At 50.6% G+C, this 19,745-nt stretch overlaps 1 protein-coding gene across 1 annotated transcript in view; it reads left to right on the top strand.

Moving 5' to 3' along the window:
* LOC144485729 (SCO-spondin-like) overlaps positions 1-19,745 on the top strand; it is a 449,590-nt gene that overhangs the window by 61,668 nt on the left and 368,177 nt on the right. The window contains exons 6-7 of the mRNA XM_078203820.1: positions 3,845-3,924; positions 8,604-8,773. Coding sequence (XP_078059946.1) covers positions 3,845-3,924; positions 8,604-8,773 — 250 coding nt within the window. The remainder of the gene's footprint in view (positions 1-3,844; positions 3,925-8,603; positions 8,774-19,745) is intronic.

Below are 19,745 nucleotides of genomic sequence, written 5' to 3'. Positions count from 1 at the left end.
CTAGAGTATTGTGTGCAGTTTTGGTCTCCTTTTCTGAGGAAGGATGTTCTTGCTCTCGAGGGAGTGCAGCGAAGGTTTACCAGGCTGATTCTGGGGATGGCGGGGCTGATGTATGAGGAGAGATTGACTAGGTTAGGATTGTTTTCGCTGGAGTTCAGACGGGTTCAGCAAGTTTGCGGATGACACGAAGATGGCTGGACTTGCGGATAGCGATGAACATTGTCGGGCAATACAGCAGGATATAGATAGGCTGGAAAATTGGGCGGAGAGGTGGCAGATGGAATTTAATTCAGATAAATGCGAAGTGATGCATTTTGGAAGAAATAATGTAGGGAGGAGTTATACAATAAATGGCAGAGTCATCAGGAGTATAGAAACACAGAGGGACCTAGGTGTGCAAGTCCACAAATCCTTGAAGGTGGCAACACAGGTGGAGAAGGTGGTGAAGAAGGCATATGGTATGCTTGCCTTTATAGAACGGGATATAGAGTATAAAAGCTGGAGTCTGATGATGCAGCTGTATAGAACGCTGGTTAGGCCACATTTGGAGTACTGCGTCCAGTTCTGGTCGCTGCACTACCAGAAGGACGTGGAGGCATTAGAGAGAGTGCAGAGAAGGTTTACCAGGATGTTGCCTGGTATGGAGGGTCTTAGCTATGAGGAGAGATTGGGTAAACTGGGGTTGTTCTCCCTGGAAAGATGGAGAATGAGGGGAGATCTAATAGAGGTGTACAAGATTATGAAGGGGATAGATAGGTGAACGGTGGGAAGCTTTTTCCCAGATCAGAAGTGACGATCACGAGGGGTCACGGGCTCAAGGTGAGAGGGGCGAAGTATAACTCAGATATCAGAGGGATGTTTTTTACACAGAGGGTGGTGGGGGCCTGGAATGCGCTGCCAAGTAGGGTGGTGGAGGCAGGCACGCTGACATCGTTTAAGACTTACCTGGATAGTCACATGAACAGCCTGGGAATGGAGGGATACAAACGATTGGTCTAGTTGGACCAAGGAGCGGCACAGGCTTGGAGGGCCGAAGGGCCTGTTTCATGTGCTGTACTGTTCTTTGTTCTTTGTTCTTTGAATTAAAGGGGAATCTCATAGAGATTTATAAAATTCTAACAGGTCTAGACAGGGTAGATGCAGGGAGGATGTTCCCGATGGTGGGGGAGTCCAGAACCAGGGATCACAGTCTGAGGATTCAGGGTAGACCATTTAGGATGGAGGTGAGGACACATTTCTTCACCCAAAGAGTGGTGAGCCTGTGGAATTCATTACCACAGGAAGTAGTTGATGCCAAAACATTGAATGTATTCAAGAGGCGGCTGGATATAGCACTTGGGGGTGAATGGTATCAAAGGTTATGGGGAGAAAACAGGATTAGGCTATTCAGTTGGACGATCAGCCATGATCGTGATGAATGGCGGAGAGGGCTCGAAGGGCCGAATGGCCTCCTCCTGCTCCTATCTTCTATGTTTCTATGTCGATATATGCACGTAAGAACATAAGAAATAGGAGCAGGAGTAGGCCATCTAGCCCCTCGAGCCTGCCCCGCCATTCAATAAGATTATGGCTGATCTGACGTGGATCAGTACCACTTACCCGCCTGATCCCCATAACCCTTAATTCCCTTACCGATCAGGAATCCATCCATCCGCGCTTTAAACATATTCAGCGAGGTAGCCTCCACCACCTCAGTGGGCAGAGAATTCCAGAGATTCACCACCCTCTGGGAGAAGAAGTTCCTCCTCAACTCTGTCTTAAACCGACCCCCCTTTATTTTGAGGCTGTGTCCTCTAGTTTTAACTTCCTTACTAAGTGGACAGAATCTCTCCGCCTCCACCCTATCCAGCCCCCGCATTATCTTATAAGTCTCCACGTGTACATGTAAAGTAAATGAGAGGATGAGAGGAAGCTAGGTCGAAATGGAAATGGATAGCAGGAGTCTCAATGGGTCGTGAACTGGTTGGTATTGTTGGGAAATTGGTGTTTATAAAATTGTTTGTTAAAAGGTGTGGTTTTTTTGCTATCGTTAGAGGTAAAAAACGCTGGTGCTTATGGTGCCAGTACACAGACTGAAACATTTGCATCAAAGACCAGGCAGCAGTTTTTACCAAGACAACAAACAGGCTTTTGAATTTCACCAGTTAAATTTGAATCAGGCACTTAGCTACCAACAACCTATTAGATTTGAATTTGATGGCTTTGGCAAGCAGAGACCAATCATATTGTGGGAAATATTGATATGTCACCACAGGTATAAAAGAAGGGAGGCAGTGGGACAAAGAGGGAGAGCAACTGCCAGGTGCTGAGTAACACCTTAGTTCGACTCTCTGAGAGAGAGAACTGCTCCCTCTCATGGCCTCCATTATGTCTGAAAATACATCATCTCAATCGTGAAGATAGCAAAGAAGACAGAATATTCTGGAAGAGGCAAAACCTGGTTGTAATTTAGAGAGTGACGAAAGTTCTCTGTTTTTGTTAATGAGTGGGAATTGTATGTATCTAAACAGCATTCCCATTAGAATCATGTTTTATTTGGTTTGTGAATAGTTTAGTTAACTTGTTCACTGTTCGATGAATAAAGTGTTTTTTTTTATACTTTTCCAATTCAATCAAATCAAATCCAATTCAGAGTCTCAACAAGTTGAGACATTTCAGATCCAGGCTGACAAGACAGGACGGGAGACCAAAACCACCCTGTCCTGGGCCTGATCTACATGAGTCAAGCTGATTGGAGAAGGCGGAGGTTCCTCCTCCAAGACTTGAGCTCATTTGCATCTTAGCCAAAAGGCCGAGATGCCGCTTTTAAAAATTGCTTCATATGAAACATATGAAGCCTCAGCGTAACCCCATGACCTCAACCAAGTGCAGATCCGATACTACACTTGATCTTAGCCAAAAGGCCCCCTGTTCGATAAATAAAGTGTTACTTGTTGATTTTAGAGCGAGAGTCAGGGAGTTATTTTGATTCAGCCACTAACAGTTGCTGAAGAGTCGATCGTCCCACTGTAGGGCGAGATATTCCTCTTTGAGGGTTAGGTGTTAGTTCTCGGAGGGGGGATCTGCCTCTGCTTTCTCACAGTACCCTCGAAAGAGAGCTGGGGAGGAGTGTGAACGCAAGCTCTGTCTGTCACCGGCCTCCTGACAAGCTCTGACCTTGTTTATTTGAGTTAGCTTGTTTGTTTTGTTGATTGTGGCATGGTCTGTCTGTCTGTGTTTCCTGTGTAAGGATCCAGGCTGACTGTCAGAAACTCATGCTGACGTACGGTGCCTGTTCAACAGAACGGAACCTTAGAGACCGTCTCCACCCCAGTGAATTCCGGTAAATCACTCAGGCTGCTAATGTAGATTTTGTTCCATCAATTATAGTAATTACAGTTGATGCAGCAGAAGCTCCACCTACCCCCTCAAGGGCCGTGATTGTGGACAGTCCCGGGTGAGCGTTAGAAAAACAATCCGCGTCCAAACAATGCAACATCCAAATTTTCAAAGAGAAGTGAGTTGCTAAAGAAATGTCGAAGGTGATAAACCTGGTTCCCAACGTCGCGGGTGTGAGGTGAGCTCACAACTCCAGGGAACGGCGCACACTCATTTTCAGATCACTCAAGGGGAATGTCAATCGATTTTCCTGCCTGGATTCCACATGGAACTTTCTGGAAGCATTGACCACATTGCTATTGTAAAAGGTCAGGTGACTTTGGCAGCCATATTGAAGACTTTTTGTCTCCATTGCAAAAGGAAAGTTGTTTTTTTACAAAATCAATAGTTGAAGCAGGAGATATTTGTGACCAGGTCAAAGAGCTGGAATTCCACAGCTTCCTCTGACATTTGCTCCTTCTTGCAGCGACAGATTGTTCCTTGGTCGAGGGGTCGGTCTATGAGCGGTGCGGACCCCCTTGCCCCCGAAGCTGTGATGACATCTCGGTGAGTTCACCATCATTATTAGTTCATTCACCATTCTACCAATCAAAGTCCACTTTCCAACCAATCAACACTCTCTTCTGATGACGTTTAAATTGTTGTTCCCTTGGTTTAAGAGCCGTGGGGTTTTGCTGCAACTGTACAGGACCTTGGTGAGACCACATTTGGAATATTGTGTGCAGTTCTGGTCACCTCACTATAAGAAGGATGTGGAAGCGCTGGAAAGAGTGCAGAGGAGATTTACCAGGATGCTGCCTGGTTTGGAGGGTAGGTCTTATGAGGAAAGGTTGAGGGAGCTCGGGCTGTTCTCTCTGGAGCGGAGGAGGCTGAGGGGAGACTTAATAGAGGTTTATAAAATGATGAAGGGGATAGATAGAGTGAACGTTCAAAGACTATTTCCTCGGGTGGATGGAGCTATTACAAGGGGGCATAACTATAGGGTTCATGGTGGGAGATATAGAACATAGAACATAGAACATTACAGCGCAGAACAGGCCCTTCGGCCCACGATGTTGCACCGACCAGTTAAAAAAAAACTGTGACCCTCCAACCTAAACCAATTTCTTTTCGTCCATGAACCTATCTACGGATCTCTTAAACGCCCCCAAACTAGGCGCATTTACTACTGATGCTGGCAGGGCATTCCAATCCCTCACCACCCTCTGGGTAAAGAACCTACCCCTGACATCGGTTCTATAACTACCCCCCCTCAATTTAAAGCCATGCCCCCTCGTGCTGGATTTCTCCATCAGAGGAAAAAGGCTATCACTATCCACCCTATCTAAACCTCTAATCATCTTATATGTTTCAATAAGATCCCCTCTTAGCCGCCGCCTTTCCAGCGAAAACAATCCCAAATCCCTCAGCCTCTCCTCATAGGATCTCCCCTCCATACCAGGCAACATCCTGGTAAACCTCCTCTGCACCCTCTCCAAAGCCTCCACATCCTTCCTGTAATGTGGGGACCAGAACTGCACACAGTACTCCAAGTGCGGCCGCACCAGAGTTGTGTACAGTTGCAACATAACGCTACGACTCCTAAATTCAATCCCCCTACCAATAAACGCCAAGACACCATATGCCTTCTTAACAACCTTATCTACTTGATTCCCAACTTTCAGGGATCTATGCACACATACACCTAGATCCCTCTGCTCCTCCACACTATTCAAAGTCCTCCCGTTAGCCCTATACTCAACACATCTGTTATTCCTACCAAAGTGAATTACCTCACACTTCTCCGCATTAAACTCCATCCGCCACCTCTCAGCCCAACTTTGCAACCTGTCTAAGTCTTCCTGCAAACTACGACACCCTTCCTCACTGTCTACCACACCACCGACTTTGGTGTCATCAGCAAATTTGCTAATCCACCCAACTATACCCTCATCCAGATCATTAATAAATATTACAAACAGCAGTGGCCCCAAAACAGATCCCTGAGGTACACCACTTGTAACCGCACTCCATGATGAATATTTACTATCAACCACCACCCTCTGTTTCCTATCCGCTAGCCAATTCCTGATCCAATTTCCTAGATCACCCCCAATCCCATACATCTGCATTTTCTGCAGAAGCCTACCATGGTGAACCTTATCAAACGCCTTACTAAAATCCATATATACCACGTCCACTGCCTTGCCCCCATCCACCTCCTTGGTCACTTTCTCAAAAAACTCAATAAGGTTAGTAAGGCACGACCTACCTGCCACAAAACCATGCTGACTATCACCTATCAATTCATTACTCTCCAAATAACTATAAATCCTATCCCTTATAATTTTTTCCAACATCTTGCCGACAACAGAAGTGAGACTCACCGGTCTATAATTCCCGGGGAAGTCTCTGTTCCCCTTCTTAAACAATGGGACAACATTCGCTAACCTCCAATCTTCTGGTACTATACCAGAGGCCAACGACGACCTGAAGATCAGAGCCAGAGGCTCTGCAATCACTTCTCTTGCCTCTATAGGAAGGATATCAGAGGTAGGTTCTTTACTCAGAGAGTGGTTGGGGTGTGGAATGGACTGCCTGCAGTGATAGTGGAGTCAGACACTTTAGAAACATTTAAGCAGTTATTGGATAGGCACATGGAGCACACCAGGATGATAGGGAGTGGGATAGCTTGATCTTGGTTTCAGATAAAGCTCGGCACAACATTGTGGGCCGAAGGGCCTGTTCTGTGCTGTACTGTTCTATGTTCTATGTTCTATGGCTATGAGGAGAGGTTGAATAAACTGGGATTGTTTTCACTGGAAAGTCAGAGGCTGAGGAGAGACCTGATAGAGGTCTACAAAATAATGAGAGGCACAGACAGGGTGGATCGTCAGAGGCTTTATCCCCAGGGTGGAAGAGCCAATTACAAAGTGGCACAGGTTCAAGGTGAGAGGGGAAAAGTTTAAGGGAGATGTGCGGGGGAGGTTTTTCACGCAGAGAGTGGTGGGTGCCTGGAACGCGCTGCCAGAGGAGGTGGTGGAAGCAGGAACATTAGCAACATTTAAGAGGCATCTGGATGGGTCCATGAATAGGGAGCGAATAGAGGGATACGGACTGAGTAAGGACAGAAGGTTTTTAGTAGTTTAGTTGGGGCATCGTGATCAGCACGGGCTTGGAGGGTCTTTTCTTTGTTCTTTATATTTTGTATGATTGCAAACTATCCTGATGCGTGCAAGACTAAAACCTTCAACAAAGGTGCCGTTTTCAGCAAACAAAGTTACTCAAATATCCAGAGAGCGACCACTGACTGCACACCCTGCTCGCTTCACCCTCCCCGCACACCCTGCTCGCTCCACCCTCTCCCGCACACCCTGCTCGCTCCACCCTCCCCGCACACCCTGCTCGCTCCACCCTCCCCGCACACCCTGCTCGCTCCACCCTCTCCCGCACACCCTGCTCGCTCCACCCTCCCCGCACACCATGCTCGCTCCACCCTCTCCCGCACACCCTGCTCGCTCCACCCTCTCCCGCACACCTTGCTCGCTCCACCCTCCCCGCGCACCCTGCTCGCTCCACCCTCTCCCGCACACCCTGCTCGCTCCACCCTCCCCGCACACGCTGCTCGTTTCACCCTCTCCCGCACACCCTGCTCGCTCCACCCTCCCCGCACACGCTGCTCGTTTCACCCTCCCCGCACACCCAGCTCGCTCCACCCTCCCCGCACACCCTGCTCGCTCCACCCTCCCCGCACACCCTGCTCACTTCACCCTCCCTGCACACGCTGCTCGCTTCACCCTCCCCGCACACCCTGCTCGCTCCACCCCCCGCACACCCTGCTCACACCACCCCCCCCGCACACCCTGCTCACTCCGCCCTCCCCACACACCCTGCTCGCTTCACCCTCCCCGCACACCCTGCTCGCTTCACCCTCCCCGCACACCCTGCTAGCTTCACCCTCCCCGCACACCCTGCTTGCTTCACCCTCCCCGCACACCCTGCTCGCTCCACCCTCCCCGCACACCCAGCTCACCCCACCGCACACCCTGCTTGCTCCACCCTCCCCGCACACCCTGCTCGCTCCACCCTCCCCGCACACCCTGCTCGCTTCACCTCCCCCCACACTCCCTGCTCGCTTCACCCCCCCGCACACCCGGCTTGATTAGCCCCCCCGCACACCCTGCTCGCTCCACCCTCCCCGCACACCCTGTTCACCCTCCCCGCACACCCTGCTTGCTTCACCCTCTCCACGCACCCTGCTTGCTTCATCCTCCCTGCACACCCTTCTCGCAACACCCTCCCCGCACTCCCTCCTTGCTTCAGCCCCCCCGCACACCCTGCTTGCTCCACACTCCCCGCACACCCTGCTCGCTCCACCCCCCCGCACACCCTGCTCGCTTCACCCTCCCCGCACACCCTGCTCGCTCCACCCCCCCGCACACCCTGCTTGCTCCACCCTCCCCACACACCCTGCTCGCTCCACCCTCCCCGCACACCCTGCTCGCTTCACCTCCCCCCACACTCCCTGCTCGCTTCACCCCCCCCGCACACCCGGCTTGATTAGCCCCCCAGCACACCCTGCTCGCTCCACCCTCCCCGCACACCCTGTTCACCCTCCCCGCACACCCTGCTTGCTTCACCCTCTCCACGCACCCTGCTTGCTTCATCCTCCCTGCACACCCTTCTCGCAACACCCTCCCCGCACTCCCTCCTTGCTTCAGCCCCCCCGCACACCCTGCTTGCTCCACACTCCCCGCACACCCTGCTCGCTCCACCCCCCCGCACACCCTGCTCGCTTCACCCTCCCCGCACACCCTGCTCGCTCCACCCCCCCGCACACCCTGCTCGCTTCATCCTCCCTGCGCACCCTGCTCGCTTCACCCTCCCCCGCACACCCTGCTCACTACACCCTTCCCGCACACCCAGCTCACTTCATCCTCCCCGCACACCCTGCTCGCTTCACCCCCCCACACACCCTGCTCGCTTCACCCTCCCCGCCCACCCTGCTTGCTTCACCCTCCCTGCACACCCTGCTCGCTTCACCCTCCCCGCACACCTTGCTCTCTCCACCCCCTCCCCGCACACCCTGCTCGCTCCACCCTCTCCGCACACCCTGCTCGCTTCACCCTCCTCGATCCACCCCCCGCACACCCTGCTCACTGCCCCCCGCGCACCCTGCTCGCTCCACCTGCCCCGCCCTCCTCCCTCTCCCCCACCCTGCCTGACTGCGTGTTTCTGTCTTTCAGCGCTGTGTTTGGAGATGTGAACCAGGCTGTTACTGTACAAACGGGCTGGTTTTAAATGTGAACGGGACGTCCTGTGTTGAGAAAGCTGATTGTCCCTGTCTGGATATGAGAGCGAGGAGGAGATACTCACCAGGTACAGTTCTACCTCGTGGTGACGGCTGCAACAACTGGTGAGTGCCGCTGTGAAACATTGCTGCATTTGGGCAGTACCCTCTGGGACGTGGCTAATTGAGACAGGATTTCCGCTCGGAATATCTTGCAGTTATACTGCACATTGGACAAGCACAGGAGATAAAAGAAGCTCTTTGCAGGGTGATCACTGTTGTGATGTAGCAAACATGGCAACGATTGGCAAGATCGGGGAGGCAATGGCCCAGGGATATCATAACAACACCCAGAGACCCGGGGTAATGCTCTGGAGACCCAGAGACCTGGGGTAATGCTCTGGGGGCCAGAGACCTGGGGTAATGTTCTGGGGGCCAAAGTCCTGGGCTAATGTTCTGGGGGCCAGAGACCCGAGGTAATGCTCTGGGGGCCAGAGACCAGGGGTAATTCTCTGGAGATCCAGAGACCCAGGGTAATGTTCTGGAGACCCAGAGACCTGGGGTAATGCTCTGGGGACCCAGAGACATGGGGTAATGCTCTGGAGACCCAGAGACCAGGGGTAATGCTCTGGAGACCCAGAGACCTGGGGTAATGCTCTGGGGACCCAGAGACCTGGGGTAATGCTCTGGGGACCCAGAGACCAGGGGTAATGCTCTGGGGACCCAGAGACCTGGGGTAATGCTCTGGAGCCCGGGTTCGAATCCCACCATGGCAGATGGTGGAAAATGAAAAAAAATCTGGAATTAAGAATCTACTGATGACCATGAAACGATTGTCGGAAAAACAGGATTAGACAGAGTAGATTCAAAAAGAATGTTCCCAATGGAGGGGGGGTCCAGAACTAGGGGTCATTGTTTGAGGATAAGGGATTAACCTCTTAGTACTGAGGTGAGGAGAAATTTCTTCACCCAGAGGGTGGTGAATGTGTGGAATTCACTGCCACAGAAAGTAGCTGAGGCCAAAACATGGTCTGATTTCAAGAATAAATTAGATATCGCTCTTGGGGCTAAAGGGGTCAAGGGATATGGGGGGAAGGGGAATCAGGATATTGAATTCGATGATCAGCCATGATCAAAATGAATGGCAGAGCAGGCTCGAAGGGCCGAATGGCCTCCTCCTGCTTCTAGTTTCTATGTTTAACCCATCTGGTTCACTATAGAACATAGAACAGTACAGCACAGAACAGGCCCTTCGGCCCACGATGTTGTGCCGACCTTCATCTGAAACCAAGATCAAGCTATCCCACTCCCTACCATCCTGGTGTGCTCCATGTGCCTATCCAATAACCGCTTAAATGATCCTAAAGTGTCTGACTCCACTATCACTGCAGGCAGTCCATTCCACACCCCAACCACTCTCTGCGTGAAGAACCTACCTCTGATATCCTTCCTATATCTCCCACCATGAACCCTATAGTTATGCCCCCTTGTAATAGCTCCATCCACCCGAGGAAATAGTCTTTGAACGTTCACTCGATCTATCCCCTTCATCATTTTATAAACCTCTATTAAGTCTCCCCTCAGCCTCCTCCGCTCCAGAGAGAACAGCCCCAGCTCCCTCAACCTTTCCTCATAAGACCTACACTCCAAACCAGGCAGCATCCTGGTAAATCTCCTCTGCACTCTTTCCAGCGCTTCCACATCCTTCTTATAGTGAGGTGACCAGAACTGCACGCAATATTCCAAATGCGGTCTCACCAAGGTCCTGTACAGTTGCAGCATAACCCCACGGCTCTTAAACTCCAACCCCCTGTTAATAAAAGCTAACACACTATAGGCCTTCTTCACAGCTCTATCCACTTGAGTGGCAACCTTTAGAGATCTGTGGATATGGACCCCAAGATCTCTCTGTTCCTCCACAGTCTTCAGAACCCTACCTTTGACCCTGTAATCCACATTTAAATTTGTCCTACCAAAATGAATCACCTCACATTTATCAGGGTTAAACTCCATTTGCCATTTTTCAGCCCAGCTTTGCATCCTATCTATGTCTCTTTGCAGCCTACAACAGCCCTCCACCTCATCCACTACTCCACCAATCTTGGTGTCATCAGCAAATTTACTGATCCACCCTTCAGCCCCCTCCTCTAAGTCATTAATAAAAATCACAAAGAGCAGAGGACCAAGCACCGATCCCTGCGGCACTCCGCTAGCAACCTGCCTCCAGTCCGAAAATTTTCCATCCACCACCACCCTCTGTCTTCGATCAGATAGCCAGTTACCTATCCAATCGGCCAACTTTCCCTCTATCCCACACCTCCTTACTTTCATCATAAGCCGACCATGGGGGACCTTATCAAACGCCTTACTAAAATCCATGTATATGACATCAACCGCCCTACCTTCATCAACACACCTAGTTACCTCCTCAAAAAATTCTATCAAATTTGTGAGGCACGACTTGCCCTTCACAAATCCGTGCTGACTATCCCGGATTAATCCGCATCTTTCTAAATGGTCGTAAATCCCATCCCTAAGGACCTTTTCCATCAAATTACCAACCACCGAAGTCAGACTAACCGGTCTATAATTACCAGGGTCATTTCTATTCCCTTTCTTAAACAGAGGAACAACATTTGCCACTCTCCAGTCCTCTGGCACCATCCCCGTGGACAGCGAGGACCCAAAGATCAAAGCCAAAGGCTCTGCAATCTCATCCCTCGCCTCCCAAAGAATCCTAGGATACATTTCATCAGGCCCAGGGGACTTATCGACCTTCAGTTTATTCAAAACTGCCAGTACATCCGCCCTCCGAACATCTATTTCCTCCAGCCTATTAGCCTGAAACACCTTCTCTTCCTGAAAAACATGGCCCCTCTCCTTGGTGAACACTGAAGAAAAGTATTCATTCATCACCTCGCCTATCTCTACTGATTCCATACACAAGTTCCCACCACTGTCCTTGACCGGCCCTAACCTCACCCTGGTCATTCTTTTATTCCTCACATAAGAGTAAAAAGCCTTGGGGTTTTCCTTGATCCGACCCGCCAAGGACTTCTAATGCCCTTTAAGGAAGGAAACCTGCTGTTCTTACCGTCTGGCCGACATGTTTTTATGGACAAGGTCCCACATGGGAGACTTGTAAAGAATATGGGATTCAGGGTAATTTGATAAAGTGGGTTCAAAATTGGCTCAGTTGTAGGAGACAGAGGGTGATGACAGAAAGCTGCTTTAGTGACTGGAAGCCAGTGTCCAGTGGAGTACCACAGGGATCTGTGCTGGGGCCGCTATTATTCATCATTTATATAAATGACATTGATGACTATGTGGGGGGTAGGATGAGTAAATTTGCGGATGACACAAAGATTGGGCGGGTGGTTAACAGTGAGACAGAGTGTCTTGGGCTACAAGAAAATATAGACAGAATGGTCAAATGGGCAGATAAGTGGCAGATGGAATTTAACCCTGAAAAGTGTGAGGTGATACACTTTGGAAGGAATAATTTGACAAGGAAGTACTCAATGAATGGTAGGACACTAGAAAGTTCTGTGGAACAAAGGGACCTTGGTGTATTTGTCCACAGATCTCTGGCAGTGGAAGGACATGTTAGTAGAGTGGTGAAAAAGGCATATGGGACACTCGCCTTTACCAAGCGGTCAGAACATTGAATACAGGAGTTGGGGCGTCTTGTTGAAGTTGTACAAGACATTGGTAAGGCCGCACTTGGAATACAGTTCTGGTCACCCTATTATAGAAAGGATATTATTAAACTAGAAAGAGTCCAGAAAGGATTTAGAGCATTACAGCGCAGTACAGGCCCTTCGGCCCTCGATGTTGCGCCAACCAGTGAAACCCATCTAAAGCCCATCTAACCTACACTATTCCAATATCATTCATATGTTTATCCAATGACCACTGCTGCAGGCAGGGCAGTCCATGCCCTTACCAGTCTCTGAGTAAAGAACCTACCTCTGACATCTGTCCTATATCTATCCCCCTCAATTTAAAGCAATGTCCCCTCGTGCTAGCTATCACCATCCAAGGAAAAAGGCTCTCACGATCCACCCTGTCTAATCCTCTGATCATCTTGTATGCCTCTATTAAGTCACCTCTTAACCTTCTTCTCTCTAACGAAAACAACCTCAAGCCCCTCAGCCTTTCCTCAGAAGACCTTCCCACCATACCAGGCAATATCCTAGTAAATCTCCTCTGCACTCTTTCCAATGCTTCCACATCCTTTCTATAATGCGGCAACCAGAACTGTATGCAATACTCCAAGTGCGGCCGCACCAGAGTTTTGTACAGCTGCAGCATGACCTCCTGGCTCGGAAACTCAATCCCTCTACCAATAAAAGCTAACACACCATATGCCTTCTTAACAACCCTATCAACCTGGGTGGCAACTTTCAGGGATCTATGCACATGGACACCGAGTTCTCTCTGTTCATCCACACTACCAAGTATCTTTCCATTAGCCCAGTACTCTGTATTCCTGTTACTCCTTCCAAAGTGAATCACCTCACATTTTTCCGCATTGAACTCCATTTGCCACCTCTCAGCCCAGCTCTGCAGCTTATCTATGTCCCTCTGTAACCTGCCACTTCCCTCCGCACTATCCACAACTCCACCAACTTTAGTGTCATCCGCAAATTTACTAATCCATCCTTCCACCCCCTCATCCAGGTCATTAATAAAACTGACAAACAGCAGTGGCCCCAAAACAGATCCTTGCGGTACACCACTAGTAACTGAACTCCAGGATGAACATTTCCCATCAACCACCACCCTTTGTCTTCTTACAGCTAGCCAATTCCTGATCCAAACCATTAAATCACCCTCAATCTAATGCCTCGGTATCTTCTGCAAAAGCTTACCATGGGGAACCTTATCAAACGCTTTGCTGAAATCCATATACACCACATCAACCGCTTTACCCTCATCGACCTCTTTGGTCACCTTCTCAAAGAACTCAATAAGGTTTGTGAGGCACGACCTACCCTTCACAAAACCGTGTTGACTATCCCTAATCAAATTATTCCTTTCTAGATGATTATAAATCCTATCTCTTATAATCCTTTCCAAAACTTTGCCCACAACAGAAGTAAGGCTCACCGGTCTATAATTACCAGGGTTGTCTCTACTCCCCTTCTTGAACAAGGGGACAACATTTGCTATCCTCCACTCTTCTGGCACTATTCCTGTAGACAATGACGACATAAAGTTCGAAGCCAAAGGCTCTGCAATCTCCTTCCTAGCCTCACAGAGAATCCTGGGATAAATCCCATCCGGCCCCGGGGACTTATCTATTTTCACACTTCCCAGAATTGCTAACACCTCCTCCTTATTAACCTCAATCCCGTTGTGGTGAACCATCGTTGGTTCCCACTGGATAGTACTGAGCCAGGGTCTGGCCAGTACTACAAGTATGTACATATGTTGCTGTTGGGTTAGGGATGGGTTGTGCTACTTGTTGCTGTTGGGGTTAGGGTGGGGTTGTTACACCTTTGTATTGTAGTGTTGTGGTACATCCCAGTCGGGCTCCGCCTCCTGGGAGAGGTATAAAGGTCCCTGCTCTGGCTGGGACCCCTCAGTCTGGGATCGTGTATATAATTGTTGGCTGCTTCGTTACAGCAAATAAAAGCCTTTATTTCCTGAGCATCTAGCCTCGTGTATGATAACGCGCATCAATTTTATTTGCTGTTAAACTCTCGTCGAAGAAAAAAAAAGAGAGTATGGAGCAGATACTGAAGCCGGAACGTCTTACACTAGATCCATGTGCGGTGGGCGCCTCTAACACCTTCGCCCACTGGCTGAAGTGTTTCGAAGACTACCTGGCAGCCTCCGCAGCGGTCACCACAGATGATGACAGACTCCGGGTCCTCCATGCGAGGGTAAGCGACACAGTCTACCTCGCGATCCGTGCGGCCACCGATTACACAAAGGCCCTCGAGCTTCTGAAGAAGCGTTATATCAAACCGCCCAACGAAATACACGCTCGTTACCTCTTAGCCACTCGACGACGGCAGTCTGGTGAAACGATGGAGGAATATGCGAACGAGCTCCTACAGCTAGCCAGGGGCTGTAACTGCAAAGCTGTGTCGGCTGAGCAGAGCATGAACGACCTCGCCCGAGATGCGTTTGTGGCGGGAGTCGGATCGTCGTACATTCAACTTAAACTACTGGAGAAAGGTAACCTTGACCTTACCCAGGCAATCGAGCTAGCGGAGATGCTGGAGACGGCCTCCAAAAGCCTAGTATTGTATCCTGAAGACCACGTGGAGACAACATGGCAGGAGCAGTCGCCAATCCCTCCTCGTCCCTCGGGTTCGAAATGCTGCGTAATGGCGTGCCCACACTCGGGCCAGACGACGGCAGCAGCTCCGGGCGGCCCGCACTGTTACTTCTGTGGGGGAGCGAAGCATACTCGGCAGCGGTGTCCCGCTAAAGCTGTGTTGTGCTCCGCCTGCGGTAAGAAGGGGCACTATTCGAAAGTGTGCCGATCTAAATCTAGGAACGGCAGTGCGGCCTGCGATTCCTCAGAGCCCGGTTCTTCGTCGTCGAAATCATCGAGGGTTTCGTCCACGTGCGAGGCCAGGACGACGCCATTACGGTCGACGGAGTCGGAGATGTGTGACCACCAGGGGTCGCTGAGTTTGGCGCCATCACCCATGTGCGACCTATGGGAGTGGCCATGTTGGTCTGCACCGACCGCGAACGACCAGCAGGGGTCCTCCTTGTCGATTTCAGCTGCCTGCAGTGGCGCTCATGATCCAACAGTGGCGTCGATCATCCTGGACCAGGCCAAGCCTCATAGACTTGACAAATCTATGATGAACATCCAGGTAAATGACCACTTGATTTATTGTCTGTTTGACAGCGGGAGCACTGAGAGCTTTATCCACCCAGACACTGTGAAGCGGTGTGGACTCCGGATTCAACCTGCCAAACAGACAATTTCTATGGCATCGAGGTCCCGGTCTGTCACCATGCTAAGGAGTTGCGTGGTAACTTTAACGGTGCAAGGCACAGTTTACGAGCGTTTCAAGCTCCTAGTGTTGCCGTACCTTTGCACGCCAAAACTTCTCGGACTAAACTTCATGGTCCACTTGAGGAGTGTAACCCTACAGTACGGTGGGCCACTCCCTTCACTGTCAGTGAGAGAACAGCAGCCTCCAAATTGCCCAACGCGCCCCGCCTGTAGCCTCTCGCGCTGAAGATCACCACACCCTCCCTGTTCCAGAATCTTGTGCCAGGCTGCAAGCCCATTGCGACTAAGAGTAGGCGTTACAGCGCTGAGGATCGGATCTTCATTCGATCTGAGGTTCAGCGGCTCCTCAAAGAAAGGATCATACAACCCAGCGCTAGTCCGTGGAGGGCGCAGGTCGTGGTGGTCAAGAGCGGGAACAAACCCCGGATGGTCATTGACTATAGTCAGACCATTAATTGATACACGCAGCTGGATGCGTATCCCCTCCCGCGCATATCTGATATGGTCAATCAGATTGCGCAGTACTGGGTGTTCTCCACCATAGACCTCAAGTCTGCCTACCACCAACTCCCCATTCGCCCAGAGGACCGACAATACACGACTTTTGAGGCAGATTGTCGCTTGTATCACTTTCTCAGGGTTCCCTTTGGTGTCACCAATGGGGTCTCGGTCTTCCAGCGTGCTATGGACCAAATGGTGGACCAGAACGGGCTGCGGGCTACCTTCGGTGGTGTGGTAGACAGTGAGGAAGGGTGTCGTAGTTTGCAGGAAGACTTAGACAGGTTGCAAAGTTGGGCCGAGAGGTGGCGGATGGAGTTTAATGCGGAGAAGTGTGAGGTAATTCACTTTGGTAGGAATAACAGATGTGTTGAGTATAGGGCTAACGGGAGGACTTTGAATAGTGTGGAGGAGCAGAGGGATCTAGGTGTATGTGTGCATAGATCCCTGAAAGTTGGGAATCAAGTAGATAAGGTTGTTAAGAAGGCATATGGTGTCTTGGCGTTTATTGGTAGGGGGATTGAATTTAGGAGTCGTAGCGTTATGTTGCAACTGTACACAACTCTGGTGCGGCCGCACTTGGAGTACTGTGTGCAGTTCTGGTCCCCACATTACAGGAAGGATGTGGAGGCTTTGGAGAGGGTGCAGAGGAGGTTTACCAGGATGTTGCCTGGTATGGAGGGGAGATCCTATGAGGAGAGGCTGAGGGATTTGGGATTGTTTTCGCTGGAAAGGCGGCGGCTAAGAGGGGATCTTATTGAAACATATAAGATGATTAGAGGTTTAGATAGGGTGGATAGTGATAGCCTTTTTCCTCTGATGGAGAAATCCAGCACGAGGGGGCATGGCTTTAAATTGAGGGGGGGTAGTTATAGAACCGATGTCAGGGGTAGGTTCTTTACCCAGAGGGTGGTGAGGGATTGGAATGCCCTGCCAGCATCAGTAGTAAATGCGCCTAGTTTGGGGGCGTTTAAGAGATCCGTAGATAGGTTCATGGACGAAAAGAAATTGGTTTAGGTTGGAGGGTCACAGTTTTTTTTTTAACTGGTCGGTGCAACATCGTGGGCCGAAGGGCCTGTTCTGCGCTGTAATGTTCTATGTTCTATGTTCTATGTTCCCGTACCTGGATAATGTCACCATCTGCGGCCATGACCAGCAGGACCACGACACAAATCTCCTGAATTTCCTACGCACTGCATCTCGCCTGAATCTGACCTACAACAGGGAGAAGTGTGTGTTCCGTACGCGCCGTTTAGCCATCCTAGGATACGTGGTGGAGAACGGGGTCATTGGCCCTGATCCAGACCGTATGCGCCCCCTTTCTGAACTTCCCTTGCCCACTGGTGCAAAAGCACTGAGAAGATGCTTAGGCTTCTTCTCTTATTGTGCACAGTGGGTTCCCAATTACGTGGACAAAGCCCGTCCGCTCATTAAGTCCACTACCTTTCCCCTAACGCCAGAGGCCCGATTGGCCTTCGATAAACTAAAAGCCGACATCGCGAAAGCTACGATGCACGCTGTTGATGAGTCCATCCCCTTTCAGGTGGAGAGCGATGCATCTGATTTCGCCCTGGCCGCCACACTTAACCAGGCGGGCAGGCCCGTCACATTTTTTTCCCGCACCCTCCAAGGCCCCGAAATCCGGCATTCAGCGGTGGAAAAGGAGGCCCAGGCCATTGTGGAGGCCGTCAGGCACTGGCGCCATTACTTGGCGGGAAAACGGTTCACCCTGATCACGGACCAGCGGTCCGTGGCGTTCATGTTTAACAACACGCAGAGGGGCAAGATCAAGAACGACAAGATCTTGCGGTGGAGAATTGAACTCTCCACCTATAACTATGACATCATGTATCGTCCAGGGAAACTCAATGAGCCCACGGATGCCCTCTCGCGTGGAACATGCGCCAGTATACAGGAGGACCGTTTGCAGGCTCTCCATAATGACCTATGCCATCCTGGGGTCACTCGGCTCTACCACTTTATAAAAGCCCGCAATCTGCCCTACTCGGTGGAGGACGTCAGGTCCGTAACAAGAAGCTGTCGGGTTTGCGCGGAATGCAAACCGCACTTTTACCGACCTGACCGGGCACATTTAGTCAAGGCCACTCGTCCCTTCGAGAGACTGAGTGTCGATTTTAAGGGCCCCCTTCCCTCAACAGATCGGAATGTGTACTTCCTCAACATCATTGACGAGTACTCTAGGTTCCCTTTTGTTGTTCCCTGCTCTGATACATCCGCTGCCACGGTTATCAAGGCATTCAGTGATCTCTTTACCCTGTTCGGGTACCCCGGCTACATTCACAGCGACAGGGGCTCGTCGTTCATAGAACATAGAACATAGAAAGCCACAGCACAAACAGGCCCTTCGGCCCACAAGTTGCGCTGATCATATCCCTACCTCTAGGCCTATCTATAGCCCTCAATCCCATTAAATCCCATGTACTCATCCAGAAGTCTCTTAAAAGACCCCAACGAGTTTGCCTCCACCACCACCGACGTCAGCCGATTCCACTCACCCACCACCCTCTGAGTGAAAAACTTACCCCTGACACCTCCTCTGTACCTACCCCCCAGCACCTTAAACCTGTGTCCTCTCGTAGCAACCATTTCAGCCCTTGGAAATAGCCTCTGAGAGTCTACCCTATCCAGACCTCTCAACATCTTGTAAACCTCTATCAGGTCACCCCTCATCCTTCGTCTCTCCAGGGAGAAGAGACCAAGCTCCCTCAACCTATCCTCATAAGGCATGCCTCCCAATCCAGGCAACATCCTTGTAAATCTCCTCTGCACCCTTTCAATGGCCTCAACATCCTTCCTGTAATGAGGTGACCAGAACTGCGCGCAGTACTCCAAGTGGGGTCTAACCAGGGTCCTATAAAGCTGCAGCATTATCTCCCGACTCCTAAACTCAATCCCTCGATTAATGAAGGCTAGTACGCCGTACGCCTTCTTGACCGCATCCTCCACCTGCGAGGCCGATTTAAGAGTCCTATGGACCCGGACCCCAAGGTCCTTCTGATCCTCTACACTGCTAAGAATGGTACCCTTCATATTATACTGCTGCTTCATCCCATTGGATCTGCCAAAATGGATCACTACACACTTATCCGGGTTGAAGTCCATCTGCCACTTCTCCGCCCAGTCTTGCATTCTATCTATGTCTCGCTGCAACTTCTGACATCCCTCCAAACTATCCACAACACCACCTACCTTGGTGTCGTCAGCAAACTTACCAACCCATCCCTCCACTTCCTCATCCAGATCATTTATGAAAATGACAAACAGCAAGGGTCCCAGAACAGATCCCTGGGGCACTCCACTGGTCACTGACCTCCATGCAGAGAAAGACCCCTCCACAGCCACTCTCTGCCTTCTGCAGGCAAGCCAGTTCTGGATCCACAAGGCAACAGCCCCTTGGATCCCATGCCCTCTCACTTTCTCAAGAAGTCTTGCATGGGGGACCTTATCGAACGCCTTGCTGAAGTCCATATAGACCACATCCACCGCTCTTCCTTTGTCAATGTGTTTGGTCACATTTTCAAAGAACTCAACCAGGCTCGTAAGGCACGACCTGCCCTTGACAAAGCCGTGCTGACTACTTTTGATCATACT

Source organism: Mustelus asterias, unplaced genomic scaffold, assembly GCF_964213995.1.
Source record: "Mustelus asterias unplaced genomic scaffold, sMusAst1.hap1.1 HAP1_SCAFFOLD_212, whole genome shotgun sequence".
NCBI lineage: Eukaryota > Metazoa > Chordata > Chondrichthyes > Carcharhiniformes > Triakidae > Mustelus > Mustelus asterias.
Note: the sequence above shows the minus strand (reverse complement) of the source record. Positions and strands in the feature narration are given on the sequence as shown.